The 18,814-nt window shown below is 37.6% G+C and overlaps 1 protein-coding gene across 6 annotated transcripts in view; it reads right to left on the bottom strand.

Annotated features, from left to right (window-relative positions):
• CCNH (cyclin H) overlaps window positions 1-18,814 on the bottom strand; it is a 111,913-nt gene extending 93,099 nt beyond the window's left edge. For all 6 annotated transcript variants that reach the window (XR_012513253.1, XR_012513257.1, XR_012513260.1 and 3 more), the window contains exons 1-6: window positions 18,555-18,814; window positions 17,095-17,217; window positions 15,174-15,247; window positions 13,873-14,083; window positions 4,577-4,740; window positions 1,089-1,159 (exon numbers count right to left, since the gene is read on the bottom strand). Coding sequence is in view for 2 of the 6 variants with exons in the window: in XM_003920771.3 (XP_003920820.1) it covers window positions 1,089-1,159; window positions 4,577-4,740; window positions 13,873-14,083; window positions 15,174-15,247; window positions 17,095-17,217; window positions 18,555-18,671 (760 nt within the window). In the remaining 4 variants the exon portion in view is untranslated. The remainder of the gene's footprint in view (window positions 1-1,088; window positions 1,160-4,576; window positions 4,741-13,872; window positions 14,084-15,173; window positions 15,248-17,094; window positions 17,218-18,554) is intronic.

Genomic DNA, 18,814 nt, shown 5'->3' with positions numbered 1-18,814 from the left:
CACTTCAAGCAGAGAATCAAGAAATGATACAGATGCCCTCAAGCATCTTAACTTTTAAAACACAAAATATATAAAATGTATACTCATTTACTGTCATCCAAGATCAATAGCTTCAATCTTATACTGGTTTAATATTTAATTAAATTACAAATCTAATTAAGAACAATTTAGACAACAAGGTTTGGGAACAAACACGATTGAGCTTTAACCCCAAAGAGTAGCTTAGTAGCCGTGAACATGTATGCCATGGGCAAGAATGAAGAATAGAAAATGCTGGCTAATTCAGTCAATAAGATGAGATTCTACTCAACCCTTAGGACAAAATTTCTCCACAGTAGCACTAATGACTTTTTGGGTTGGATAATTCTTGGTTATGCAGGGCTATATTAGTCTCCTGAAGTTGCTATTAAAATTATCACAAACTTGTTGGCTTAAAACAACAGAAATGTCTTGTCTCATAGTTCTAGAACCCAGAAGTCTGAAATCTGTTTCAATGGGTCAAAATTAAAGTGCTGGAAGGGCCATACTCTCTCTGGTGGCTCCAGGGATTAATCCATTCCTTGCCTGTTCCAGCTTCCGGTGGCTGCCAGCTTCATTTGGCTTGCAGCCACATCACTCTCATTTTCAAGGTGAGCATCTTTAAATCTTTCTCTGTTGTCTTAGCAGTGCCTTTTCTGAGTGTGTCAAATCTCCCTCTAACTTTCTCTTTAAAAAAATGATTTATCTACAAAATAGAAGTTCCAAATTTAAACATTATCCTTAAGTTAGTTCCCATTACATCTTTTTTAGTGACTAGTATTTTTCTTTATTGTTTAAAAGGATCCTGTTGTCAATCTCTAAACCCTTTCTAAATCCAATTATATTTTCACTCTTTGCGTAAGTTCTATATACATGAACACTACTTCCTTCCATGTACCTTCTACTTGTTCTAGACCAGTGTGTCTTTCATGCTTCCATAATATAGTAACTCAATGAAAATAAATCTAAACAAAAATCTAAGTTATATTTCTAGTTAAACACCAAGATATTTATTTAGAAAGGAACTTTGTAATGGAAGAACATTATGTAGAGTGTTCTGTTTTACTTACTTTTCATTATATCTAGTAACTGTGACAGGCAAGTTCTGTTCTCTCTCAGCATCAGACTCTCTGATAAATAACTGGTAAAGAAAAGAAAGAAAATTTAATCTATTGAAAACATACAGCACATTGCAAAAGCATGGCATCATAAATTATTCTCCTCCATCAGTGGTGATTTTAAAATGCTTAAATTTATGAACATATAATCCATAACTCTTATGTTTTAAGGATTTATTACCAATTACATTAAAAGATGTTTACTATTCAAGTTTAGTGATATTCAAGGAAAATAGTATGAAAGCAGCAGTAACAGCCAATACTTACAAAATTTATATCTTTTAATATAAAAATCCTATGAGTCTAACCTTATTTTACAGAAGAGGAATCTCAGTTACAGGGATGAGCAAGTCATGATCTTGTAATCTGCCCAAAGTAATAAAGCTAGGAAGCAGCAAAACTGGAATTTGGCACTGGTAAGGATTTTCTGTCCCGTTAATATGAAAGCCATTTTACCTATAGTTGTACTTCTTGGGAGTAACAGACATGCAAACCAACAAGACTATCACCTAATGCTTTATAAGTCTGTTACATCTTATTTGCATCAAGTCCAAATCAAAGTTGTTAAACTTCTCTATCAATGTGATATAAAACTCAATTACTTGTTTTTTCTCAGGGCCACTGACAGTATAAAAACATAATTTCTATATTTAAATGTTTAATTACTCTGAAGTTTTGCATACCTGAACTTGACTGATAATTGATAAAAGCCCAAATGAACAGATTCTCAAAGTGTTAAGTAGTTTTTCAAACAGAAATGCAAAAAAATTATTTTTCTCTTGGATGTAATAGTTACAAAAATAGAAAGCAATAAAAACTCTTGTTGCTGTCTTTATCCAGATTATTTTCATTTTGTTATCAAGTTTTGATAAATTTGTTATTAAATCATCATCATCTATTGTGGAAATAAATTTTGGACCTGAAAATCAGGAAATCCCCTGACAACTAATCCATTTCCAGTTATTAGTAATTCAAAATAACTAAATTAGTTTTTTCCTTTCCCTTTCTACTTAAAATTCCTCCCATTTTTGTCATCTTCCTTTATTTTTACTCTTCATTTTCTTTTGATTTCTTATGCATAAAGGTCATAGGTTTGGTGCTAAGAGCTGGCTAACTAGACTCTTTATCTCTGTGAAGTTAGCAACTTTTTTTTTTTTTTTGAGATGGAGTTTCGCTTTTGTTGCCCAAGCTGGAATGCAATGGCACAATCCCAGCTTACCGCAACCTCCGCCTCCCAGGCTCAAGCAATTCTCTTGCCTCAGTCTCCAGAGTAGCTGGGATTACAGGCATATGTCATTACGCCCGGCTAATTTTGTTTTTTTTTTTTTTTTTTTTTTTTTAGTAGTGATGTGGTTTCCCCATGTTGGTCAGGCTGATCTTGAACTCCCGAACTCAGGTGATCCGCTCACCTCAGCCTTCCAAAGTGCTGGGATTACAGGCATGAGCCACCATGCCCGGCCTACCAACTCTTAATCTCAATTTCAAATCTGAATTTTAATATTGTGATCTTTTAATAAAATCCACAGGCAAGTAAGAATACCTAAAGGGTCAAAGTAGCAGATGAGAAATAAAGCTCTAAATCTACAAGAAAGAGAATAAAACTCAGAAATAACAGTAATAATCCTATGATTAATAATCTGAGGCATTATCCAGACTATGACAACAGCATGAGGGCTTTCCCTTTTGAAATCAGCAATAAATGTAAACTCAATTTCCACATATGCCAAAAGTTTTCCTGTATCAGTAAGTTTAAAATGATTGGAAAGCATTTCCCTAAAGGGCGAAAGAAAAAACAAAACAAAACAAAACAAAAAACCCCAAATGTCTAGTCATCGGAATGTCACAAAAGCCTATTAAATTTGCAGGGAGCCAAAGGTATCACAATTTCAATTTTACCTATCTGGAATTATAATGAACTAAAACTTCTAAGATACAATAAACTCATCTGGACTTAAGGATGCTTCATCCCACTCTACATAATTAAAATCTCATCACTGAAGAATTTATTTATGCACTATATACAATGCTTCAAGATTAATCAAATTTTTGGTTATCTGAACTGTGGAAAAGGCGGCCTTTGTTCCCTTAAAGAATGAAGTCTGCAGGCCAGGTTGGTAGTGTGCACCTGTAATTCCAGCACTTTGGGAGGCCTAGGCAGAGGGAATACTTGAGTCTAGGAGTGACTGGGATGAGCCTGGGCAACACAGGGAAACCCCAACTCTACAAAAAAACAAAAAGTTTAGGTGGGTATAGCGGTATGTGCCTGTGGTCCGAGCTACTTAGAAAGCTGAGGCAGGATGATCGCTTGAGCCTGGGAGGTTGAGGCTGCAGTGAGCTATGACTGTGCCACTGCACTCCAGCCTGGTGACAGAATGAGACACTGTCTCAAAAAAATAACCAACTCCCCCCAAAATGAATGGAAGTCCACATCTTAACTCCATATACATCAATAATTTACATGACCATCTTTCCTGAGAGACTTATCTTACTCATTTTCATATTCCTAGAGTGTAGTACAGTACACAGTAGTATATAGAAGGTATTCAGTGAATATTTGCTTAGTAAATAGAAATCCCTTTGGGATTAAATGTATACATTTATATATAGTTGGTGAGTTGTGTTTGCAGAGAAGAGGCGTGTCATAAAATATAAACCTACAATCCCTTATCTTAGATGCAGATGTGTTGTGAAATTTTCATTAATAATTATTCATGTCTTAGAAAAGTTATCTGGTGTATCTATTATGAAATGTGAAACACCCAAGTGATGTCTGGGGTAGCATCCTATAATCAGAAATATTAAGATTTCTGCAACGAAATACAAATCTTCCTATTAAGTGAAATAAAAACTAAATACCATCAGTTCGTATTTGCTGCCACCTTATCAATGTATTCTGAAATTATGGATAAAGGATTATAGTCACGTAAAATAGTTTTAATTAACTTTAGGAAATTTTATCATCTTTCTTCCTCAGCTATTTCTAGGAATAAAATCAAGCAGAACTTCAAAGGTCATAAATTGAGAAACAATATGGAAACCAAGAAAGCCTGACTGCTAGTCTGTGTTACCGTTAGCGAACACTATTTAATTCCATGTGTCATACTTGCTTTACAGAAGATAAAACAAGGCAGACATAGTTGCTGCACTCAAGTTGCTCCCCAGTTCAGAGGAACTTCTAAATCTGTCATATACTGATACCTTTATGAGTCTCTCAAGGATCACCTGGGTTACTCCCACCACCAACCTGGCCTACAGACTAAATGTATCCTCTGAGTTCAACAATATTTTTCGTAACATTTAAAGATTTCCATAAGGCAATTTCATTTCTTCTTTTCACCAACCATCCCAGCCACAAGGGATATTACAGACTAGTTACAAATGACTCCATGAATAAATAAACCCAGTGACTGAACATTTGACCTAAGTTAAAACACTAATACCTTTCCATAGTAATTCCAGCCCTGGAGGCACTAGATAAAATGGCAGTCAGGGCAATCTGGGAAGGTGTGTATAAAAGGTAAGCATCCGTCAATGCAATTCTATTAAGAAAGTCATCAGCTGTTTTCCTCAAAATCTCTGGATTCTCCAACATGGGATATCGGGTCTAGGAAAGAAGTTTGCAAATGTTACCATTTCTGAGGGTTTAAATGGAGTAACAAGAGTTTAAAATTACACAACTCATATTAAGAAATATGTGCTTTAAAATAACATATCCGAAGTTATTGACATTGTCCTCAATTTACGCTGATCTCTTCTCTTGGTCATTTTCCACCTGAATCGGAAGGGGAGAAAAGGGAAACTCTAAAGACTGCATTGAGTCTAAAGTAGAGCCAAGAAATACGTATTCCCAGGTAAATATGTCTCTCAAGCAACCCATGTGATTCAAATGTAAGGCAACATGTGGGAACAAACCCTATTTTTATATAAATTCCTTCTACTTAAAATTTACTTTCAGGAAGAAGTAAATAAAAATGAATTCTGATTTGATTAGAACACATTAGACTTCAAATTCTCACAGAAAAAGTTTTAGAATATGCCCAAAGCTATGGAAGACCTCATATTTCCTGACAGTTCTTTATACCCCATGAAATAAACATAAATCCTAAGCCCTCAGATATCAATATTCAACACTTAAAGCACTAAGAAAGCTTTTCTACACTCTGAAACAAAATACTCAACAGTCAACTGTGCAAAAATGCCTCACCTGTGATATGAGAAATTCAGACACACTACTCTGATCAGAATGCCTCCTTTTAAAATCTATTAATTTATTTACTTCACAGCTGTCCTCTCTCCTCAGAACCTTTGGTTACTTATCCCTCTACTAGCTCCCACTTACCAGTGTCCTCTGCTTCTCATTTCTCTCCCGAATTCCCTGCCCCAATATGCTGCCAACACATTTCTGGCAAAACCAGAAATTTAACAGTGGTTGAATCCAACAAACCTTCACTTTGCAACTACATAAAGATTTCTGAGTACTGCCAGAGAAAATCATAGAACCAGAGGTCTGGTAATGTTATCATAAACTCATGTTCATTGACCTGAGCAAGGCTCTTAAACACTGCTGAGCAACCACAGTATTTCCACAGTAAATTTCCTCTCCCATTTTTCAGTGACTACATAAATATTTTCCATCTGTCTTAAATTATCTCCTTGATAATTCTCAGAAACTCCATCACTCTCAGAAAACTCTTATCAAAGAAAGGTGTTATTTCCTGCCAACACGAAATCCTGAGGCATAACAGTATCCTAACCCTTAATTTCCCCTTTTCCACTATTAAAAGAAAGAGTCATTATTCCCTCTAAGCCCAGTTCTACCTTGCTTCTAAATCCCATGCCAACCCCTTCCACCTTACTCCAAAGAGACTATTTTGTATTTCATCTTTTTTTCACTACTAGCTCTTTGCATCAGTATTTAAATTTGAATCAGTCTTTTTCATAAAAAAAAAAAAGGACAAAAAAAACTCTCACCCAGCCAGAAACCTGGGAGTTCTTCCTCTGTCCTCATCTCTATAAACAGTTAATCCTCAAGTTTTATTGATTTCACCTAACTACAGGCTGAGCATCACAAATCCAAAAGATTCAAAATCTGAAATGATCCAAAATCTGAAACTTTCTGTGCACTGACACTCAGGAAATTCTCACTGGAGCATATCAGATTTTGGATTTGTAATGCTCAACCAGTAAGTACAACGCAAATATTGCAAAAAAAAAAAAAAAAAAAAAAGTGAGACCAGCCTGGGCAACATGGCAGAAGCCCATCTCTACAAAAAAATTAGCCAGGCGGAACTCATGTCAGGAGGATCTAAGACTGCCGAACAGGAACAGCTCTAAAGTGCAGTTCCCAGCGAGAAATGATGCAGAGGGTGAGTGATCACTGCATTGCCAAACAAGTTATTACTGCCCACAGACCAGGAGATTCCCAGGCTGAAGAACGCCATGAGTTTCCAGCATGGCTGTTTCAGCTGGCGCAGCGGGTCTCTGCACAAAAGCTCACACAAATCTGGGTGGCCATTTCAACTGGCGCTTGGAACACCTGGGAGACAGAGCGCCATTCAACTGAAAAAAGGGGGCTGAAACAGGGAGCCAGGTGAACTGACTCAGCAGGGTCCCACCCCAACAAAGACCAGCAATCTGAAATGCTTTGGATTGAGAGGTCATAGCAAGGGCAGCTGGACCCAGGATGGTCCAGCTCCCTGGGTGGGGAAGGGCATCCATCATTCAGAGGCAGTCCGCCATTACTGAGGCAGTTCTAACTATACCTCTGTAAACAAAACCATAAGGAAGTTCACACAGCAGCTGGGCACAGCCAATTAAAGCTCAGCAACGCCTCTGCTGGCAGACTGTGATTGGCTACATCATTGCTATGCAAGGCATCTCTGAAAAAAAGGCAGCAGCACCTCAGGAACTTACCAATAAAGCCCCACATTCCCAGGACAAAGCACCTGGGAAAAAAGGTGGTTATGAGTTCTGGGGCAGCAGACTTGAACGTACCTGCTCAGCAGCTCTGAAACAACCAATGGAGCTCACAGCTCAGCACTTGAGCTCCTATAAGGGATAGACTGTCTCCTTATCAGCTCTCCGACCCCTGTATATCCAAAGAGACACCTTATAAAGGAGAACTCAGGTTGACACCTGGTGGGTATTCTTTGGTGACAAAGATAACAGAAGAAGAAACTGGCAGCAACCCTTACTGTTCTGCAGCTGCTGCAGGTGATCCCCAGGCAAGCAAGGTCTGGAGTGGACCTCTAGCAGTCCTACAGCAGAGGGGCCTGTTAGAAGGAAAACTAAAAAACAGAAATAAATAACTTCAACATCAAAAAAAGGGATGTCCACTCAGAGACGCCATGTGAAAGTCACCAACTACAAAGACCACAGGTAGGTAAATCCACGAAGATGGGAAGAAACTAGTGCAAAAAGGATGAAAACACCCAAAATCAGAATACCCCTCCTCCTCCAAGGGATCACAATCCTCACCAACAAGGGAAGAAAGCTGGATGGAGAAAAAGTCTGATGAATTGACAGAAAACAGGCTTCAGAAGGTGGATAATAACAAACTTCTCTGAGCTAAAAGAACATGTTCTAACCCAATAAAAAGAAACTAAGAACGTTGAAAAAAGGTTTGACAAAATGCTAATGAGAATAAACAGCTTAGAGAAGAATATATATCACTTAATGGAGCTGAAAAACACAACAGGAGAACTTCACGAAGCATACACAAATTTCAATAGCTAAATTGACCAAGCAGAAGAAAGGATATCAGAGGTGGAAGATCAACTCAGTGAAATAAAATGAGAAGGCGAATTACAGAAAAAAGAGTAAAAACAAATGAACAAAGCCTCCAAGAAATATGGGATTATGTGAAAAGCCCTAATCTACGTTTGATAGGTGTATCTGAATGTGACAGAGACGCACATAATCATCAGATTCACCAGGGTTGAAATGAAGGAACAAATGCTAAGGGCAGCCAGAGAGAAAGGTCGGGTTACACACAAAGGGAAGCCCATCAGACTCACAGAAGATTTCTCCACAGAAACCTTACAAGGCAGAAGAGAGTGGGGGCCAATATTCAACGTCCTTAAAGAAAAGAACTTTCAACCTAAAATTTCATATACAGTCAAACTAAGCTTCATAAGCAAAAGAGAAATAAAATATTTTACAAACAAGCAATTGCTGAGAGATTTTGTCACCACCAGGCCTGCCTTACAAGAGCTCCTGAAAGAAGCACTAAACATACAAAGGAACAACCAAGACCAGCCACTTCAAGAACATACCAAATGATAAAGACCATTGACACAATGAAGAAACTGCATCAATTAACGGACAAAACATCCAGCTAGCATCAAAATGGCAGAATCGAATTCACACATAACAATATTAACCTTAAATGTAAACCGACTAAATGAGCCAATAAAAAAGCACAGACTAGTAAACTGGATAAAAAGTCAAAACCCATTAATGTGCTCTCTCCAGGAAACCCATCTCAAGTGCAAGGATACACACAGGCTCAAAATAAAGGGATGTAGGAAGATTTACCAAGAAAATGGAGAGCAAAAAAAAGCAGGAGTTGCAATCCTAGTCGCTGATAAAAGAGACTTTAACCCAACAAAGATCAAAAGAGACAAAGAAGGGCATTACATAATGGTAAAAGGATCAATGCAACAAGAAGAGCTAACTATCCTAAATACATATGCACCCAATACAGGAGCACTCAGATACATAAAGCAAGTTTTTAATGACCTACAAAGAGCCTTAGACTCTCATACAATAATAGTGGGAGACTTTAACACTCCACTGTCAATATTAGACAGATCAACATGACAGAAAATTAACAAAGATATGCAGGACTTGAACTCAGATCTGGACCAAGCAAACCTAATGGGCATCTACAGAACTCTCCACCCCAAATCCACAGAATATGCACTCTTCTCAGCACCACATCACACCTACTCTAAAACTGATGACATAATTGGAAGTAAATCACTCCTCAGTAAACGTAAAAGAATGGAAATTGTAACAAACAGTCTCTCAGACCACACTGCAATCAAATTAGAACTGAGGATTAAGAAACTAACTCAGAACCACATAACTTCAAGGAAACTGAACAACTGGTTCTTGAATGCTGACTGGATAAACAATGAAATGAAGGCAGAAATAAAGATGTTCTTTGAAACCAATGAGAACGAAGACACAATATACCAGAATCTCTGGCACACATATAAAGCAGTGTCTAGAGGGAAATTTATAGCAATAAATGCCCATATGAGAAACAAGGAAAGATGTGAAATTGAAACCCTATCATCAAAATTGAAAGGGCAGAGGAGCAAGATCAAAAAATCTCAAAAGCTAGCAGAAGACAAGAAATAACTAAGATCAGAGCAGAACTGAAGGAGACAGAGACACGAAAACACCCTTCAAAAAAAAAATAAATAAATTCAAGAGCTGGTTTTTTGAAAACATCAACAAAATAGACTGCTAGCCAGATTAATGAAAAAGAGAGATGAATCAAATAGATGCAATAAAAAACAATAAAACAAATATCACCACAGAATCCACAGAAATACAAACTACCATCAGAGATTACTACAAACAACTCTATGTACATAAACCAGTAAATCTGGAAGAAACGGATAAATTCCTGGACACTTGTATCCTCCCAAGCCTAAATCAGGAAGAAGTTGAAATCCTGAATAGACCAATAACAAGGGCTAAAGTTGAGGCAGCAATTAACAGCCTATCAACCAAAAAAAGCACAGGCCCAAATGGGTTCATAGCCGAATTCTACCAGACATACAAAGAGGAGCTGGTACTACTCCTTCTGAAACTATTCCAAACAATACAAAAAGAGGGAATCCTTCCCAAATCATTTTATGAGACCAACATCATCCTGATAACAAAACCCAACAGAGACTCAACAAGAAAAGAAAACTTCAGGCCAATATCCATGATGAACACGGAGCAAAAATCTTCAATAAAATACTGGCAAATGGATTGCAACAGCACATCAAAAAGCTTATCCATCACAATCAAGTAGGCTTCATCCCGGGGATGCAAGGCTGGTTCAACATACACAAGTCTATAAACGTAATCCACCGCATAAACAGAACCAAAGACAAAAACCACCTGATTATCTCAACAGATGCAGAGAAGGCCTTCAACAAAATTTAATAGCCTTTCATGCTAAAAACTGTCAATAAAATACATAGCGACGGAATGTATCTCAAAATAATAAAAGCTATTTATAATAAACCCACAGCTAATATCATACTGAATGGGCAAAAACAGGAAGCATTCCCTTTGAAATCTGGCACTAGACAAGGATGCCCTCTCTCATCACTCCCATTCAACATAGTACTGGAAGTTCTAGCCAGAGCAATCAGGCATGAAAAAGAAATATACAGCATTCAATTAGGAAAGGAGGAAGTCAAACTGTCTCTATTTACAGACAACATGACTGCATATTTAGAAGACTGAATCATCTCAGCGCAAAATCTCCTTAAACTGATAAGCAACTTCAGAAAAGTCTCAGGACATAAAATGTGCAGAAATCACGAGCATTTCTATACACCAATAACAGATTAACAGAGAGCCAAATCATGAGCAAACTCCCATTCACATTTGCTACAAAGAATAAAATACTTAGGAATACAACTAACAAAGGATGTAAAGGACGTATCCAAAGAGAACTACAAACCACTGCTTAATTAAATAAGAGAGGACACAAACAGATGGAAAAACATTCCATGCTCATGGTTAGGAAGAATCATTATCGTGAAAATGGTCATACTGCCCAAAGTAATTTACAGATTCAACACAATCCCCATCAAGCTACCTATGACCCTCTTCACAGAACTGGAAAAAAAAAAAAAACACCTTAAACTTCATATGGAACCAAAAGAGAGCCCACATAGCCAAGACAATCTGAAGCAAAAAGAACAAAGCTGGAGACATCATGCTACCTGACTTCAAATATACCACACGGCTACAGTAATCAAAACAGCATGGTATTGGTACCAAAACAGAGATATAGACCAATGGAACAGAACAGAGGCCTCAAAGGCAGCACCACACAGCTACAACCACCTGATCTTTGACGAACATGACAAAAACAAGCAAAGGGGAATGGATTCCCTGTTTAATAAATGGTATTGGGAAAACTGGCTAACCATGTGCAGAATGCAGAAACTGGACCCCTTCCTGACACCTTACACTAAAATTAACTCCAGATGGATTAAAGACTTAAACATAAGACTTAACGCCATAAAAACCCCAGAAGAAAACCTAGGTAATACCATTCAGGACATAGGCACAGGCAAGGACTTCATGACTAAAATACCAAAAGCATTGGCAACAAAAGCCAAAATAGACAAATGGGATCTAATTAAAGTCCAGAGCTTCTGTACAGCAAAAGAATCATTAGAGTGAACTGGCAATGAACAGAATGGGAAAAATTTTTTGCAATCTACCCATCTGACAAAGGGCTAATATCCAGAATCTACAAAGAACTAAAACAGATTTACAAGGGAAAAAAAAAAAATACCTATCCAAAAGTGGGCAAAGGATATGAACAGATACATTTCAAAAGAAAACATATATGAGGCCAACAAACATATAAAAAAAATGCTCATCATGAATCATTACTAGAGAAATGCAAATCAAAACCACACTGAGATACCATCTCACACCAGTTAGAATGGCTACCATTAAAAAATCTGGGGACAACATATGCTGGAGAGGATGTGGAGAAATAGGAACACTTTCACATTGTTGGTGGGAGTGTAAACTATTTCAACCATTGTGAAAGACAGTGTGGCGATTCCTCAAGGACCTAGAAACAGAAATTCCATTTGAACCAGCAATGCCATTACCGGGTATATATCCAAATGATTATAAATTGTTCTATATGTGTGAACATGCACACATATGTTCACTGCAGCACTGTTTACAACAGCAAAGACTTGGAACCAACCCAAATGCCCATTGATGATAGACTGGACAAGGAAAATGTGGCACATATATATCATGGAATACTATTCAGCCATAAAAAATGATGAGTTCATGTCCTTTGTAGGGACATGGGTGAATCTGGAAACCATCATTCTCAGCAAACTGACACAAGAACAGAAAATCAACCACCAAATATTCTAACTCATAGGTGGGTGTTGAACAATGAGAACACATGGATACAGGGAGGGGAGCATCACACACTGGAGTCTGCTTTAGGGGTAATAAGGGAGGGACAGAGAAGGATAAGGAGGACGGGGAGGGATAACATGCAGAGAAATGCCAGATAAAGGTGACCGGGGGGATGGAGACTGCAAACCACATTGCCATGTACATACCTATGCAACAATCCTGCATGTTCTGCACATGCACCCCAGAACCTAAAGTGCAATAAAATATATAAATGTGTGTGTGTGTGAGTGTGAGTGTGTGTGTGTGTTGTGTGTGTGTAACCTAAATACTTTTGGTCCAGAGTTTTTCAGATAAGGAATATTCATCCTGTATCTCATGCCCAGAGTTCACAAACTTCATATGAGTGAAGCTCACCATTGTCTTCTGCCTGGACTCCTTTAACAGTACCCCATTATTCCCTTAATTTATTCAAATCCTTTCTCCACGTATGCCTGACACAACAGATGTACAACAAATACCTGATGCATAAGGTTGCCAACATGATCTTTTGAAGCTGAAAATCTAATTATGCCACTCTCAATTTAAACCTTTCACTGGCTTCTCTTTGCTGTATTGGAAATCTGTACCATTGTCTCAACATTCTAGACTCTGCCTTCCACTCTAGTAGTTGCTGTCTGTGATACTCTTCCCCTTGCATTGCTAGGCTATGTCCACGATCTTTAGCACAGAATGGTTTCTTGAATTTGAGCTTTTGACCAGGGAAGTCTCTGATTGGGATGTTCTTCTCTCACCTATTCTCACTCTGAATTTTATTTTAAATGATACATTCTCAGAATATTTTCCTTACCCCTTAATTTGTTATCTCCTTCTAAAATATACCTTCCCCTCTATCTATCACTTAGCACACTGGATATGATTATCTAAAACCTTTAGATTGTAAGGTTCCCAAAATTTAAGACTGCTCCTCTCCTGTTTCTGGTTACATCCTCAAGCACAAAGTCTGACACATAAAAAGTACCCAAATTGAGCCACTGAACTAATATGAATAAACCAGTTTCTGATTTCTGTTTGATTCGACTTAGACTATCCAACTTCTCTTTCGGAGCCAAACAAAACAATCTAAAAGTTGCTTTTGTCAATGTTTGTTTACATATATCATTGATGCCTACATAGTGACTCAAATTTACAAACCTCTAAAAATAGAAGTCACTTAGCAAGCTTCTAGTTTAAGGTTAAGAATTTTTTATGGTTCTTTAAATCATGCCGATACCCATGACAATATAATTTAAAGTCAGAAGAGTTATCTCAAACCTTTATAGGTACTGTTCTAAATTCTCCATGGTCTTCATTACGTCCCTGGAGCAGAATTGCAGATCACTTGAATCAGAAACTCTGTAAGCCCCACCCAACAATCTGAGTTAATAATTTCTCCAGATGACTGTTCATGCCCACAGAAGTTTGGAAACAACTGCCCTCCATGACCAGGTCAGATCCAGGTTGTATCCATGCTATAACAATTAAGGGTTTTAAAATTCTGGATTCTCTTGGTTAAAGAATAGGAAAGGAGATGTAGTGTTAGTTTATTTTACATCAAGTTTACCTTTAAGTCAATGAGGAAGCCTTCAAATGGTCTGTAAGGATTGTGGACAATAAGGTGGAAATTAAGTTGCTGTATAAGCAGTAGTTCATATTCTAGTATCTGTTCAAGTGCCTTCTCCTGTCCAAGAGGACTCTCCCGAAGGTTTCCAACAAACTGAAGACTAGATACATTGAATTCATCTACTTTGCAGGCCAAAAATGCACAAGTGAGCCTAGAGGAAAAAATAAGGAGGTGCGGGGATTGGGGGTGGAAGAACATGCATATACTTTGAGAAATACCTAATTTATTTCTAAAAGTATATTCTGTAATTGTCTGATATTCAAAAGTGACTGGTAGACATTACAGGAATATATTTTTTTTAAAGATAGCTCTTGTTCACACTTTAATTCATTAGGAGACATAAGGCAAACTATAAAATCAGGTCAAACCAACTAACACTGCCATGGCATTCAACCATCATTCACTCAATGACAGTGTCATACAGGACAACCTAAATATCTGGAAAAACAAATTAACTGAGGAATAAAAGTACTTTGTATCATGTAGATGAAGAGTTAAAAATAAAGCAGTACCCACATATATACCATATAAGCATGGGAAGAAAAGTAGGTTTAAGGAACTTTGTAGAAGGCCATCCGTGGAAGTCTCTGAGGGCATCTGAATAATGAATTATTATTTCAGGGACAAATGTGTGACATTTACCTGGCCACTTCATGCCGTTCAGTCTAAGAAACTAGTTAAGAAAGCTACTGCAAAAATCAAGATTGGAAGTGAGCTCAAGGGCCTAATCTTAACTGGAGAAAATGGGAATCGAAAAGAGAAAACAGGTACATTGTCATTGAGGACAAGCTCTTTGATGAGTCTCATACTAATTTCATCTTTAATGATAGATGCCATGCTCAGCAGAGAGCAGAAACAAGAGACCTTTGTTCAACTGAAATGAATATGAAGCTATAGGGTCCAAACACTGACCGCATGTGGAAGGAGAGGGGCCACTACAAATGATTCTCTGTCTGAACAACTGGAAGAACTTAGGCGTCTGACAGGGAGAGATATTAGAGAAGTACCTAATTGAGAAAAACAAAATTTGAATCTGGACAACTTGAAGTTCAGATGCCATCAGTATTACTGAAGTAAAGGTAAATAGAGATCTTAAGTTCTGAATTAAAAAAAAAAAATTCAAGTCTAAATGACCTAGATTAGGAAGTCAGTTCTCTTACACAACTCTCTCCTTCCACAAATACTCAAAGAGTATAAAGGTCTTCTTAAATGAAAACAATAAATTAGAGAGACATACTCACATTATTATCCTGGGGTGATATTCCATTACTGAATTATTAAGATAAAAACGCTTGAAATACATACAAGCTGTACCCTAAGGGTTAAAAAATATCATCAGTATTCACAATTGTTACACGTTAAATTTTGTGAAACAGAATTTACTTATGGAAAGGTTTCTTTGTAGAGATTACCCATAAAAATGCCAATACTCATTAATTCTTCTTTAATCAAAATAACTTATGATGAATTACTACAGAAATGCCATAGCCAAAAGACTCTTCCCCATCCTTTGGTTGTCTATCCCAGACTACTCTTGCTAATCCATCCTATGGTCACTGGATTTAAAAATAGTTGTGTGTGTTTCAGAATTCGGAGTATCAAAAATGCCCTGAATTAGGTAAATTCAAGGAGAAAAATACAAATGTTCAGAGATTAACCAATCTTATAAAAATATTAACAAATATACATGGGTAAGGTAATAAGCATTCTCTCTAAAGTGACTCCATATAATAAGGCTTCTCTCTACAGTCACTCCGTATTTTTTACATAACCATATGTCCACTCCATGATTTGTGATCACTGCTGCTAACTGAACAGCAGAAGCAGCACTACTATTTACTGAACGCATCCCATGTGCCAGACTCTAAACTATCATCATGTTTTAATCCCTACAACAGCTTAGTGAGGTATTACTATCTCTACAGAGAATGAAACTGAGTATCAATAAGGTTAACTGACTTATCTAAGTCACACAGCTACTAAGGAACAGGAATGAATTCAAGTCAGACCTGCCTGTACTTTTAACCATTATATCACTTGGCTGGAAGCAATAAAATAAACACTTGTCTATTTTATGATAGAAAAAAATATTTCCTTTTAAATATTTTAAAAGTTCAGTTTTGTCATTATTTAAAACAAAAAATTATTCACCAATCATAAACATGTTAAAGATAAATTCCATAAAGAACTTCATTAAAGGATTGTTTCTTCATTTGATAAAATCACTTAAATTTACTGCCTCATTTTACAATTCTTTCGTAAGAATAAGCCAAATCTGAAGATAGAAACTAATTGAACATACCTAAAACTCCTTGAATCTGGTATCTCATATGAAAAAAAAAAATTCTATGACTTAATATTTTCCACATACTTCAATTTTTTTCAACAATAAAAATGGAGATAATTTCCTAGAAGGTTATTCTCTACTGGGTCATAAGCTAATCACACTGTGTAACTTTAAAACTTAACAGACTTTTACTTAAGATAGACTTTTACATTTAGTCTTCACAACAAACCTGACAAAATAACATAAAAACATTTTAAACACCCTCCCATTCCAGCTTTTTTATCTTTCAGCTTTTTAATCTCAGCTACCTGTTTCTCCTCACTGTTATGCACCCCAGCAAGCAAACAAACAAACACACACAGGTCCTCAGAATCATACATCTGAAACAATAAGACAATCTTTTTAACCAAAGATTAAACTCCAGCTGCTACTAATCAAAGCTTAAAGAAATCTTACGGCATCAGTTTCAGCTGGAGCATATGGTTACAAATGATGAATGAATGCATTATTTCAAACATCAACTGGGTGTCATAGAGTTGGAAAAGCAGTAGTCTATGTTCTAGTTCTGGTTCTAAGGCTCACTAGTTGAAAACTTAAGAGGAAAGTAAATTAATTTTAATTTTCTTTATTTATAACATTACCTGACCTCAATTTTTTTTTTTTTTAACTACAAAATGAGACTCGAAATACTTTGGAAGAGATGATACAGCAATTCATGATTTACGGCCTGTATTGAAAAATAGATAATGTGTCAAAAACTAATTAAATGTAACAAAGGTGATTTTTAAAACTAGAGTGGACCGGGAACTTAGCTACAAATTTAGAAGGCGTCAGATTTCACAAGCCAACTAAAGGACATCACTACCGTAACTTACCACAACAGACCTTGGCATTGCTGGCTTAAACACTGAACAGAATTCCAGTAACCTTTTCTCATAGTATTTGCAGAGTGTCATTTCTTCATGAGGCTCAAGAAAGACTGGATCATTCGGAAGAACCTTTAGGTCAATAATTACAAGTTCAGTGAATTAAACAACTGTAAAACATTTTTCTCTATCCAGATTAAATTTAGTTTACATCTCTAACGAAGGGAAATATATCACTCCTCATTTTCTCTTTATAGATTCCCCTATCATTACACAAAATAGCTTTAGGAAAATATTTAATAAACTAAAACTGTAACATCATTTCGCAACTTTTCGGAATGTCAGCTAGACCTCTGCTTCATTAAGGTATAAACAATCATGACATGACAGACTGTGTGCATATGCTCACAGTTGTGATGTCATTATTTATAAATTAAAAAGTAGATACACTTAAATAAAAAATGACTGGAAAGTTTCCAACATCCGTTTCTCGGTAAGTCATTATGTCACACGTCGAGGTAAAAAAAAAAAAAAAAAAAAAGGCAAATATTTCTATAAATTTGTGATTTTAAGCTACCCAGTTTGTGGTGATTTTTTTTTTTTAAGGCAGTCCTTACGAAACTAATTCAGGTGATAAAATCTGTGATTCGAAATAGCTGTGAATTAAAAGTAGAAAGCAAAATTATTCCGTATCAGTAATGTGGAGGCATCGAACACTTGCTGGAGCGGAGCTCTTAGGAAAGATTATACCAGTCCGAGAGGTGTAACAGAAGGGACTTGGCTAGCGGGCCACAGTCCAAACCATCTTCAGTCAACTGGTTTGTACTCGGTCTCCTGTCTCCCTCCCTCATCCAACCCATTCACCACGAGGTTGCTAGAGCGCTGTTTCTAGAACGGAAATCTGATAAGGTTAGTTTCCCATTTTAAGTATTTCAAAGGTTCCTCATCCTTTCAGTAGAAATTTTAAACGCCTCACTTCCACTTACAAGTTCTCTTCCTACCCTCCAGAGCAATTCCTGCACAGGTACTCAGCCTCGGCCATGTACGACCACAAACACGTCCACGCACCAGCCCTGTAATTTCTGACCTCCCTCCCACTCTGCTCGGTAGCTCTGACCGCCTGGAATGTCCTTTCCCCATTTTCTCCGCATTAGCTACTGGGAAAAACTTTCCCCGACATCACCGTTTGACAAGTGAACGGCTCTTGCCGAGCACTACCTTAGCACACTACTTAGTCTCTCCTTCGCCACGTTACAAAGACTTGTCTGCCATTTGACTACGGGGACGGCGTTGTTCGTCTTTGTACCCACGGAACTGGCAAGGTGCTCGCCTGTTTTAACAGATAAGCGCATTCCGCGCCGTGGAGGCAGAGAAATGAGGGAATGAGATCGCCCTGGGAGCCAGAAGAGCTCCCGCAGCTGTTCAGAACTGAGAGACCAGGGCAAACGGGCAACCGTTGGGAACCTCACCTTCCCGTTGGCCACTGCTTTGCATCTGAATTTGCGGTTGGCGTCGGCCCGCAATCTTGCCAGCTGCTCTTCACCGGAGAAAGTCCAGTGCCGCTTCTGGCTACTATTGTGGTACATTGTAAATCGTGACCAGGTGCAGGGAGCCTGCAGAAGAGAACCCAAACGCAGCAACGCCCGTGGCGTAAAGCAGCCGTACACCCACCGAAAATCTCGCGGAAGTCTTAGGCGTCCGGCCAGACGGCGCGGGCGCGCTGACGTCA

The sequence above is a fragment of the Saimiri boliviensis genome, chromosome 1, assembly GCF_048565385.1.
Source record: "Saimiri boliviensis isolate mSaiBol1 chromosome 1, mSaiBol1.pri, whole genome shotgun sequence".
In the NCBI taxonomy this organism is placed as follows: domain Eukaryota; kingdom Metazoa; phylum Chordata; class Mammalia; order Primates; family Cebidae; genus Saimiri; species Saimiri boliviensis.
The sequence above is the reverse complement of the archived record's forward strand: the minus strand, read 5'-3'. Positions and strand labels throughout refer to the sequence as shown.